The sequence below is a fragment of the Uranotaenia lowii genome, chromosome 2 (assembly GCF_029784155.1).
Source record: "Uranotaenia lowii strain MFRU-FL chromosome 2, ASM2978415v1, whole genome shotgun sequence".
In the NCBI taxonomy this organism is placed as follows: domain Eukaryota; kingdom Metazoa; phylum Arthropoda; class Insecta; order Diptera; family Culicidae; genus Uranotaenia; species Uranotaenia lowii.
The window spans coordinates 312697567-312710549 of NC_073692.1; the positions used below are offsets into that span (position 1 = coordinate 312697567).

The following is a 12983-nucleotide window of genomic DNA, read 5'->3' on the forward strand; positions in this document are numbered from 1 at the left end:
ACAAAATACGCACTTGCTATCAACATTTTCAAATCCCTGTCTCTTTTGTCACATAAAAAATATCAACTCAAAATATTCTGATGAATTGAAATATTTTTTATATAATATCAAATGGTGAAAAAATTGACAAAAATTTGCATAAGTTCTTCACACTGCATAGTAAAATTACTAAATCCGTGGTTCAAATGAACAACACGCAACCATATTTTTGAGTCAATAATGTTTTGTTCTTAAAATTACTCCGCGCATAGTAATTTTACTATGTGCTGGTTTTTGCTGCGCATAGTAATTTCGACTACATTTTGTGGTAAAACTGCTAATGACAGAATAAATTCGTTTACTTCGTGCATGGTAAAAGTGCAATTTTCCATTATTAAAGTAATACGCATTATTATCAAAATAAGTATTGTATCATGATATATATTACAAAACTAGCATGGTATAATAATCTTTCAGCTCAAACAGAAAACTAAAATTCGTTTTATTAAAGTGCATTTTTATTCATTGAATCCACACCATGGTCGAGGAACTCGGGCTGCAGCGGAGAGAACAGCTTCACTGATTCAGGTTCACTTATCATCTGAAATGAAAATGAAAAAAAAAAACAATAATATTAAGAAATTATAGAAAAACTGATCACTGATCTATTTAATTAACAGTATTTAAACTAATTTAAAAAAAAACACTCAATTCCACTCACCTGAAAAACTGCATTTCCCGGGACGGCAGATGTGCTGATACTGCGTTCCGTTCTGAATCCTTTGCCCCTATCTCATGTCCTTCGGCCAATTGTGTCCGGGGGGTCCCCCGTTTGGGGAACTCGAGAACCGCATTCGCCGACACTAAAACAAATTGAAAAGAAAAACAGTAAATCAGAGGATAAATCCTTCTTGAACACATTGGATTGTATTTTTTAATTTGCTTATTCAATTAGCAGCGCGTGAAAGAAAATAGAACACAATCTAACTAACCTGAAAGATGAATTTTCGACGATATCTGATCAGCTGTCCGGCTCCGGCAGCAACAGTTTATTGTGGATTTCCATCCTCCGGTGTCCATCCTCAGGGCGTTGTCATTATCCTGCACAGCTGATTGGCCAAATCAGTGTTTGCGAACTTTCATCACAAATCGATTAAAACACAATTAATTCGCGCCGGACGATTTCAAACGGCAACGGAGTAGTCGTGGGGAAATTTTTTTTCTTCGTACCGAAATTTCAACCGACTGACTGATATTTAACAAAATCAAACGCATAGTAAAATTACTAGATCTGAGCGTAAAATTACTTTTTTTATAAAGTGAAAATATGCAAAAATGTCGAGTTTAAGAGGAACAATGAAGAAATTACCATGAGTATAGTATTTCCGACAATTCGAAAGCAGGTATGTCAAAATTATCATGCACATAGTAATGGCAAGAAGACGAATCGTGCAATATCTATATATCATGCGCATGGTAATTTAGACACGAGGAAATTACTATGAGCTGTCAAAATTCGCATAGTAAAAATACTTTATCGTAGTACTTTAGCCCAGATTTCTGGTAGAAAATACTTAATCGTGGTAGAAAATACTATATCGTGGACATAGTAAAATTATCATGATCCTGTATTTGAAAAACCCATGCATTTTTTTTCCGTGTAGTTGTAGTCAATGTCAGTTTTCGCACGGACAAAATAAATTACTGTAAAACGGGGTAAGATTGATCACTTTTTTCAATATTTTCGATTATTTTTTCTGTTAAGGGGAATATGGCATGTTTCATTACACTGAGTCGATTTAAGGTAATTTTTGAATTTCTCAAACCCTTGGGTGTAGAAAGCTTCGTTTTGGTACAAAACTCATCCATGATTTTTTGCAGAATTTTTAAGTAACGTTTTCATGAGCAAATTTAAACTTTTAGGTTTATACGGAAAAATTAAATATTTTCTTCTGAAAAATCAATATAATTTTTGTTTTTTTCTGTGGAACCGAGTCAGCTGATGTTTTTGTGCCAATTTATAAATTCTTGAAAGGAAATATTCCACTGAAAAACTTTGTCAAAGACCGTAACTTCATATCTTATTAGGCAAAAAAGTTATTAGCTGTTTAACAGAGGTATGTCTTTTCGCATTGATAAACAATACATTCAATTGACATAACTGCTGGAGCCTCGCGAGGTATTGCATGAAAAGTAGTCATGCAATACCTCGCGAGGCTCCAGCAGTGATGTCAATTGAACTTATTGTTTATCAATGCGAAAAGACAAACCCCTGTTAAACAGCTAATAACTTTTTTGCCTAACAAAATACGAAGTAATGGTCTTCTACAAAGTTGTTCTGCGAAAAAATTCTTTTCAAGAATTTATAAATTGGCACAATAAAATCAGCTGGCTCGGTTCTACAGAAGAAACAAAAATGATGTTGATTTTTTAAAAAGAAAATATTCAATTTTCCCATACAAACCTAAAAGTTGAAATTTACTCATGTAAACGTTACTTAAAAATTCTGCAAAAAATGAGGTATGCGTTTTGGGCCAAAACTAAGCTTTTCAGACCCCAGGGTTTAAGAAATAAAAAAATGACCCCAAATCGACTCAGTCTAATAAAACCAATACTAGAAACATGGAATACATGGTTGCAGAAATTTATTAGACTACTTTAAATTTGATTTAAAAATCGATTTCGTATTCTACGGGATGAATCATCCAACTGGATGAAAATCCCTGAAAAAAAAAGATTTCGTATTTGTTTAGAATTTAATGCTCTGGGGTAACATTGATCAGTCTCTATTTTTACGGTTTTAACGAGTTTCCTTGATCATTGTATTGACAAATGCAAGTTTATCAATTGCTAAGGCAGTTCGGAACAAACTCAAATGACATAAAATTAATCATGAAAATCCACAAAATTGAACACAACGCTTCCGGTGGCCCAAAGATACTGAATTTGTAACTTTTGGTCCAATGAATTCTGAACTATATACAATGCTGAATTTCGGTGTTACTTGGTTTAGATTTCTTCGCGGTCCAAAAAAAGACAACATCGTGTCGGATCCTTCTGAGGCGTCTTCCGGACAAACACTTGGAAAACGTCCGTTACTGCCAAAATTCGTTAATCAACTGATGCTTCATGAACATTTTTATTTCCTCCTTTCTTTCTATATTCTAACCGTTTCTAAAAAGGCCTTTTACACACTCAATTAGAACCATTCATTTCCATGTTTATGTCGATCAAAATGTTTAATAATTATTTCATACTTTTCATTTCTATTATTGTTCATCTGTATCCTACAATCTCCTTCGCCCCTACTCTTTAAAAGTTTACGCTTTGATGATATTAAGACTGCTTCTTATTTAAATAAAAGTCAAGAAAAACATGCTATTTCTTTCGATGGTATCCAATTTTTATATTTATGTTGCACACGAATTTTCGCTAACCTTTCTTATTTTTGAAGTTCTTTATAGAAAATTGTGTTTATCTAGAACCTTTGAAAATCTCTATTGAAATCAAAAGTTGAGAATATTTATTTAAATCTCCAATCAGAATTATAATTTGAGCAAGGCTCAACATGAAACGGTAATTTTCAGTTTTTTAATGAATTTTGGGTTCTATCAACTTCAAAACTATTTGTCTTGAGTTTGTAGTGTGATTTTTTTTCCATCCCAAATCCCAATAAGAACTATGGAACAGAAAATTTGATTCTTTCAATTCTTTACCGATGATTTGAATTCAATTCAGTTATGCCTAACTATGTGGCTCTATTTTCATTACATTCAAGTCCATGAATATATATTTTTTTTAAATTTATCCCAAACGTAGTTATAGAAGCAATATTTTCTTTTATAAAATTGATTTCAAACTTAGTTTAATCGATATATCTGAATTATATGCTTAAAAGTGACCTGTACTCTGACTCATTGATTGTGAGTCCTTCCTTGTAATTTATTAATTGACCTGTACTCTGACTCAATATATTGTGGCTCATTCTTAATTTTATATTTTCATTTATGAATCGAAATTCTTTTAACCGATTAAACCAATGTTTTTTTTTATCTTTGTCATCGAATATTTGGGACTGTTTTTTTTCTCATCATACAATTTCACTATTTCGGTTTGTTTTTCTAATTATCATTTAGAAGAGTTCAAATTTTTATTAATATTTTTTCTCTTTTTATTCCGTTTTTTCTACTTTACCATCTTGAACAATTTATAATTCATTTAAAATTTTCTCTCACCTTTAGATTCTATCTTTAAATATTTTTCTCAATGCCATTTTTTTTTGGTAAATATTTAAAAATTTTATTGCATTTTTTCAGATTTGGATTATTTATTATCGCTTTTTTTTTTGTTTGATTATAGATTCAACAATTTTTTTTTGGTTATCAAATGTTTAGCAGTTTTTAACTTTTTTTTTGTTTCTCCTCATAAACATATTTTTTTTACCATACGGTCTTGAACAATTTAAAATTTATTTAAAAGTTTTTTCTGTATTTTTTTGTTTCTCATCACTTAATTTTACGATTCCGGTTTTTTTCTATTTTATCATCTTTTACATTTTTTAATTTATTTTGAATATATCCTCACAATTTTCTGATTATTATTCGATTCTGTCTCATAACATTTTCATAGCTGTTTTTTTTTTGCATTTTGGATTAATTTTTGTTTTGAGTAAAGTTTCAATTTCAACCATTCTTTTTCCTTTGTCATCAATTTCAGTTATGTGTTTCTATCTTACCGTTTTGAAGAAATCATAATTTATTTTAAATTTCTCCTTTGATGATTTTTTTTGTTCTATTGGTAATTCCACAATCTCGTTTTTCTCTTGAACAATTTTCAATAATTCTCTCTCATCATGTTTTTTTTATGATTATTCGATTCTGTAGCATAATATTTTTTCCTGTTGTTCAACTTTTTTTTTTTGCATTGCACCGCTTATTTTAATTTCTATCTTTTTTTTATTTTGGATTATAAATTTTCAACTAATTTTTCAGTGACGTTTCAATTTAAACCATTTTTGATGCTTTGTAATCCAATATTTGGAACACTGTTATTTTTTCTCACCGTACCGTTCCACTGTTTTTTTTCTTGCTACTGCCTTGATCAATGCTTGATTTATATTATCTTTTTTGACAATTTTCTATTTAACTGTCCTTGATAATTTTATAATTCATTTTAGTTTTTTTTCACCATGTGTTTTTTTGATTATTTTAGATTCTATTTGAAAATATATTTCTCAAATTTTGGTATGTTTTGTTCTATCTTGTCGCTGATTTTTTTTTTTCATAATAATTCTAACTTTTCATTTTCATTGAAGTTTATTTTTTTTACTGTTTTTTTTTGGTTACGTTTATATAATTTAAAGTTTTCTCATCACATAGTATCAAGATTTAATTTTTTTCTCTTTTTTTTTTTAATTGTCTTTAAGAATTTCTAATTTATTTTGAATTTTCTTTCACTATGTGAACTTATTGATTTCGTTTTCATATTTTCTATTATCTCCACTTTTTGGAATTTGTTTTTTTTTTGTTCAATTGTTCCTAGTTTTAAATTTATAATTTCGTTGTCAATTTTTTTTTCAACAACTTAAGGATATATTGAATCAAAGTTTGTATTTTTTTTTGCATTATAAATCAGTTTTATGGCACATCCTTTTTTTAAATGTTTTTTATCTCAAACTTTTTTTTCTATCTAAATCCTTGAATTTAAAACTCTTGAAAGAAATCTTTGAAGCCTTCCGTTTTTTTTTCTTTTTTTATTCAATTATCTTATTTTTATAATTTAGAATTCCGCCTTCCCATCGAAATTCCACAGTTAATCAATAATTCAACTTCCTCTTTTCATCGGTTTTTTTCTATCTAAATCCTCGAATTTTTAATTTAAAACTCTTGAAAGAAATCTTAGAAGCCTTCCGTTTTTTTTTTCAATTCTCATATTTTTGTAATTTAGAATTCCGCCTTCTCATCGAAATTCCACATCTAATCAATAATTCAACTTCGCCTTCTCATCGAAGTCAAATATTGTATTCAAAGAACTTCGCCTTCCCATCGAAGTCCATTAGGTGTGTTATTCTATAATCTTTGATTTTAATTTTAATTTTCATTTTGTTTTATTTTTTCAGAATCTTCGCCTTCCCATCGAAGTTCCTTTACATATGAAGTATCTATTTATTTTTTCCTTATCAATGCATCAGAATCTTCGCCTTCCCATCGAAGTTCCTTTACATATGAAATATCTTTTTATTTTTTTCCTTATCAATGCATCATTTACTAGGATCTCCGCCTTCTCATCGAAGTCCTATTTTCAAAATTACCATCTTGGATCTAGTTTTTTTTTCAAATAATTTGGCTTGCTATTTTTAATCGGAAATAAGCTTCTAAGGTTTCATTCAAATTCACCTGATTCACCTTTTCTTACTTCACTTTTTATTAACACATCGCACTTTAAACGCGGAAGATACTCACTTAATCCGGGGAGCCATGACTGTGCCATTGTCGGATCCTTCTGAGGCGTCTTCCGGACAAACACTTGGAAAACGTCCGTTACTGCCAAAATTCGTTAATCAACTGATGCTTCATGAACATTTTTATTTCCTCCTTTCTTTCTATATTCTAACCGTTTCTAAAAAGGCCTTTTACACACTCAATTAGAACCATTCATTTCCATGTTTATGTCGATCAAAATGTTTAATAATTATTTCATACTTTTCATTTCTATTATTGTTCATCTGTATCCTACACATCGCAGTCCTTAAAATTGTGTTAAGACCAAACATCAATTAGAATCGAAAGATGGACAATGATGCTGCATAAATTAAGGGCTATATTTTTAAACATCTTATAAAATTTTAAGTACAAAAAAAATAAATTTTGCCATTATACAAAACCCTGGCCCTCGCACTATTCCGCTCGAATTTTTTCCTTAAAACATAACCATTTGATAGGGTTTATAGCCCATTGTCCTAACTGACTTACTGTTGGAAAATGTCCCTATTTTTTAATATAAAATTATAAAATTTTTCGGGTCTCGCTAAGTAGTTTTTGCTACTCTTTTGTTTCACATATTGAACTACCCGGCGCACACATAGTTATGACGGCGATAAAAATCAGAAAACATAGATTTCATTGGCATAAAGGGGGGGAAATGGGTTTACAACACTGTTCTTCGCGGTACTTTGCAAAAAGTAAGGTGCGTCGGGCAGTTCAATATGTGAAACAAAAGAGTAGCAAAAACTACCTAGCGAGACCCAAAAAACAGCATACATCGCTAGATCTGTATGCGCCTTCAAGATTGTTCAGTAAGTCGCTGGTCGGTTGAATTTTAGGTGTGTTGGTATGGTACACATCTAATCCATGCATCGGGTTGATTCTGTATGCGAGCTGCGATTGCTTCGCCTCCCATACAGAATTAACCGTTGCCGAGAAAAGATTCAACCGATTAGTTTGAGCTTTCTCCCACATGCCCTAGACTTACATTTTCAGAACCACTTTTCAATGTTTCTTCTCCAAAGCGCCCTAGCTTTAACTATCCACCTATAATTTCCTATATCTTTCGATTTCATTCTACTAGAGTTCATCTCGCCGAAATGCCATTAAAATATTATAGTATACTCGATCAGGAGAGCATATCGAAATAATAACTCAAACGTATCTCACCAAGATATTTACATCTGATTCAGTTATAATTAAGTACTCTAAATTTTCGAATTTAAGTTTCTCCAAACTGAATTATGTCTTATTCTGATTGACAGACTTGAATGGGATTGAGCTCATTTTCAATGATTAAGATTTTTTTCGGATTGTCCTAAAATAAAATGATTATATCATATTTTGATATACGTGCAACTTTTTATGAAACACGGACATCGAAGTCAACGGCCCAAACCGTGCATTAATGAGTTTCGTTTAACAGATTCATAAAACAGAATCCAATTTTTGGGAAACCAAAAATTGAGCATGGTCCTAGCATTTAAAGTGGTTTATTGACATTCCACTAGAAATTTTTCTCAAAGCACTCATATCTTGATAAGTTATAATTTTGATAGATTTTGTTCTGTCCAATATCAAACTATGCTATCTGAATGAGATATAATCAAGAAAGGAGCGTATCTAAAATTGATATAATTTAGCTATGATCGCATAGATTTTTTGATATAATTTGAGATATTTTAACATCCTACGAGTACTGAATAATAACTCATTTAGATAGGAAAAAATTAGTATCAAAATATCTCATCTTGATATTATTTATTTTTTCCCTTCTGATCGGTTAGTTATGACGGCGATAAAAATCTGAAAACATTAGTAAAATGCTAGCCATTATATCCTTGAAAGATGTACGCTTAGTCTTAAGTAGAATTTAGATCTCTTCAAAGAAACTTGAAGTTTCACTGAGATCCTATATGTGTGTGTTCGTTTTTTTTTTAAATCGAAATGCAGTCTTCGGATGAAATATTGGTCATAATTAAGGCTTTTAGATAAATTGCGTTTAAAAGAAACCGTCCGAAAGGGACCAAAGTTATTGATAGAAAAATGGATTGTCATATTCCTCCCGAAAAAAATGTCTCAAAAACCCATACAAACATCAGGCTTGTTGAGCGACAAGGGAAAGGGTCCGATGTGACCCAAGTTTTGCATGAGATCTTGTACTAAGTCTAGGATAAATTTTAGCCTGCAGCGCATAACATTTTACAAGTCTGAAATTTGCCATACAAATTCGGGGATGTCTAGTACACACTCCTAATAACCTTTATATTTAGATCGTAGTTTATTTGCTTATAAAATTATTCCGTCTTTTTATAAGCAAAAAATGATTCAATTCCCTGCAAAACCTTCTTGGGTTTTATTATTTGTTAATCATTTTTGGGGTGAGATTGAGACTGAAAAGATGGCGAAAAAGCAAGTTTCCGTAGATATTCATAACCGTTTTTTTGCTTTCGCTTGCGATTTTTTTTAGTTTGGTTATTATCGGTCATTTAAGTCGATTAGAAAACGATTGTAGTTTTTACTTCCGACGTTTCGATGATTAATTTCACCTTTATCAAGGGTTCTATAATAGTTCAGTTTTTAAAATCCCATTAAAATATTCAACAAAATAACAGTTTGTTGTTAGTTATCTTCTTGTGCAAAAACATTATTGTAAGTAAACTATCTATTAATAAAAGTACAAATGAGCCAATCCCATATAGTTCTTTTAGGGTTTCTTCCAACGAAATAAAATAATGACAAGTTGTCAGCTCTAGACCTCAGATTCAACTGATCTCTCGATCAGCAGCTGAGCCTTCCGTTTATTAATCATCTCGAAAGCTCAGTACAACTGAGAGCGTTTTAGCATAAAATTTAGAGTTACCATTCAATATACTACAGTTCTTTCCCCTTTAGGTTTCTATTACATGACTAACAAATTTAACTTAATTTTTCTGTTCGAATTCATTGTAAGTATGAAAATATATACATTTTTTTTCTTAGTAATTTTCGAATAGTTTCCATTGAAACTCTTATATTCTCTTATTAATACTCTAATGATTTTTATACCTTCGATTGTTAATCCAAAACATTTCTTTTATAAAATTCGACTTCAACTTATTTGAATAAATTTAACTTATAAAATTTCGGAACTGTTTCACTTAGAAACACATCTTTTTTTTCTTAATCATTAATCGTTCTGATCGTCTTGGACACAACGATGCCAATGGCTGATTTGTGCTCCTTTGAGCTGCTCCACACTCCAGGTCATCGAAACCGCAAAACTCTTCATCGCTCGATGATATTTCCCTCTTCCTCTTTAAGACCGATTTACAGGGGACCACAATGTTAACTCCGCGTTCAGTACGACCCTGGACCTTCAATTGCTCGCGATGAGCCCTGGCTATAACGCTTCCAATTGCCACCTGGAAAACATTAGGAGAAACTTGCTTGATGAAGGTTGCCTTTATCCATCGCGAACAATCTTTTGGGTTATGATTTTTGTACCATAACAAATCCCCTGTTTTAAGTTTCAATATAGGATCTCTATGAACATCTTTACTTTTTAATCCATCACAACCAATAACATCTTTACGATTATTGTCTGTAATCTTACACTGAACCCAAAATCACACTTAAAAAACACTAGAAGATTCACTTAAAAGTGAAAACTCAGTGAATTTCTTCATTTCAAGTGGCTCATGTACATTTCACTTGCCTCTCACTTGAATTTTAAGTGACCGAATCAATATACACTAGCTCATCACTTGAGTTTTAAGTGACCGGCATTGAATGTCTTCGATGCTCACTTGAAATCCACTTGACCGGTCACTTAAGCCAATATTCACTTGCCCATCACTTAAAATTCAAGTGATTTTTTGCATAGCGAATGTCAACAATGTCAGTATTGATTATTTCATTGTTTTTTTTTTTTTTTTTTTTATTTGTCTGCGTTTACACGACTTTGCCTAGGGCCAAAGATGGCCCAACTTGGCTTATTTCATTGTTGTTTGGAAAAGAAACAACAGAGGTTTGTTTGAGTTGAGGGGTGCAGAATTAAAGTAATTTATATGTTATTAAACAATGATATTTTCCATAGGTCGACCGACAGAAACATCGTGTGAACCGGTTAACACGTCGCAGAGACCTTTTTGAAGCAATCAGGTTTCGGATACGTTTTCCGATGATGATTTATTTTGGAAATATTCAAGTGCAATTAAAGTAGGTATCATGCAAAACAATAAATACTAGTTAAATTTAATTTTTTTTATTACTATTTCAGAAAATATCAACCCGAATGTCTCGTCAAAGTGAGGAAGTCAATGATTTTTCGAAGCCGAAAAATCTTTTTGAACCCAAATAAGGAGAAAAAGTGACGTTTTTTACGTTGTTTTTTTTTTTAAATAAATAATTGTTTTGTAGAAACAAAGTTGATTAATGTTTGATATTCCGAAATTTCACCTAAAAACCTCTACAACGAAAGATATTAATGACCTGAGCAAACATTTTAAATTGACTTTGCCATTCACTTGAAATTCACTTGATCGCTCACTTAAGTGATTTCACTTGACGGTCACTTAAAATTCACATGAATTTACGTATGGCGCAAATTCACTCCAGATGTCACTTACCTTTCAAGTGAAAATTATTTTCGGTGTAGATTTTTTACTTTTCTTGGGATTAACTAAGTCTAAAAGAGTTCTAGGTGTAAATGTAAACAATTTTTCAGATGGAAACTGTCCATCTTTCGTCAAACAACTATTTCTATAGTACGATAAAAACAAATTTAATTGGTCCTCAGTTTTTAAATTTCTTATGTTGGTATCAAACAAAAATTTCTTCAAGACCAGAGTGCCTCCAGTAGGGTGGGTGCATACTGAGGAAAAGTAGGCAAGGGGTACTAAAAGTTTCTCATTGGTGGGGGGTGGAGACGGTGCGCTTTTTGACAGCGAATTGTTCGCCTACCATGCCTACGATTACGATTGCCTGTCACAAGGGTCACAAGATGGACGATTCCGTGCATTGGTATAAGAACACACCTAGCTTTACCCGCCTTGTTCAAGACCTCCTTCACCACTCTTACCAACCTCTCTGCTTGACCGTTACTTGATGGATTGTATGGTGGGCTTTTCATAACCTTTATACCATTTCTCTCTAAAAATGAATTGAATTTCATAGAATTGAAAGGAGGTCCGCCATCAGTAACGACAACCTGTGGTAACCCAAAACGTGTGAAAACATTTACAAACTTTTCAATTACTTTATCTGCGTCAGTTCCATTTTTCATCCAATCAACCTCTATCCATTTGGAATAACTATCCACGATCAACAGAAAAGTTTTCTGTCCAAAATAAAAAAAATCTGCATGTATTCGCTCAAAAGGTTCGTCAGAAGGTATCCATTCAGTTTTTACTTTGGATTTGGGAACCACTGACATACGTATACAGGGTTCACAACTTTTAACAAAAGACTCAATATCTTTGTTAATACCAAACCAGTATACAGATCTCCTAGCAATTTGTTTCATTTTGACAACACCAAAGTGACTACCATGCAAAAGTTTCAAAACCGAATTTTTCATACAACTAGGTATTATTACACGATCGCGAAAAATTAAACACCCATCTAAATATTCAAGATCATGTCGATTAGAGAATACATGTAGTAATTCCTTGTCCAATCTTTCAGGCCATCCATTTTGGTGATGCGAAACAATTTTTTGTAAAAACCTATCTTTACACGTTTCTTTAGCAATTGAAGAATGATCTACTGGAAGGTGTTGACTTAAATTTATGTTTTTAACAAATTCCTCATCGTATTTTGTAGGAACATTTTGTGTTAAAGGAAACCTCGAGCAGAAATCAGCGTTTCCCATATTTGTTGACGGTCTGTAAATAATTTCGAAGTCGTAAATGGATAATTCAAGAATGTACCTTTGTAATCTTGTTACATAAATAGAGTGTTTCCCATTTTTGCCGAAAATTCCCACAAGCGGTTTATGATCTGTAAATAGAATAAATTTTTGGCCAAATAGATATTTATGGAACTTCTTTACCGTACAAACCACTGCCAAGGCCTCTAAATGTAAAATAGGATAATTGCGTTGTGCGTTGTTTAAAGAAAATGACGTAAAACTGATGGGTTTTTCTGTACCATTTATTAAATGTGAAATAACACCACCCAGACCATAACTAGAAGCGTCGGTCGTTACAACTAAAGGTTTGCTGGGATCGTAAAACTCTAAAATATTTGCTGACAATAAGGCTGACTTACTAGATTGGAAAGCAGTCTCACACTTATCGTCCCATTGAAATTTAGCATCTTTTTTTAAAAGTTGATGCAGACAGAAAAGTTTCGCTGATAATCTTGGTAGAAATTTTCCATAAAAATTTAGTAATCCCAAATAAGCTTTTAATTCACTGACATTTTTAGGTGTTTTGGCTTCACTAATTGTAGCTACCTTATCAGGACAGGGACGTAACCCTTTTTCAGATATAATATGTCCTAAATACTGCAATTCTTTAACAAAAAATTTGCATTTAC

At 31.8% G+C, this 12983-nt stretch overlaps 1 protein-coding gene across 1 annotated transcript in view; it reads left to right on the plus strand.

The window, feature by feature from the left end:
• The window catches only part of LOC129747772 (uncharacterized), a 70613-nt gene extending 59528 nt beyond the window's left edge, over window positions 1-11085 (plus strand). The window contains exon 4 of the mRNA XM_055742120.1: window positions 10540-11085. Within this exon, the coding sequence (XP_055598095.1) occupies window positions 10540-10595 (56 nt within the window). The 3' untranslated portion in view covers window positions 10596-11085. The remainder of the gene's footprint in view (window positions 1-10539) is intronic.
• The last annotated feature ends 1898 nt before the right edge of the window (window positions 11086-12983 follow it).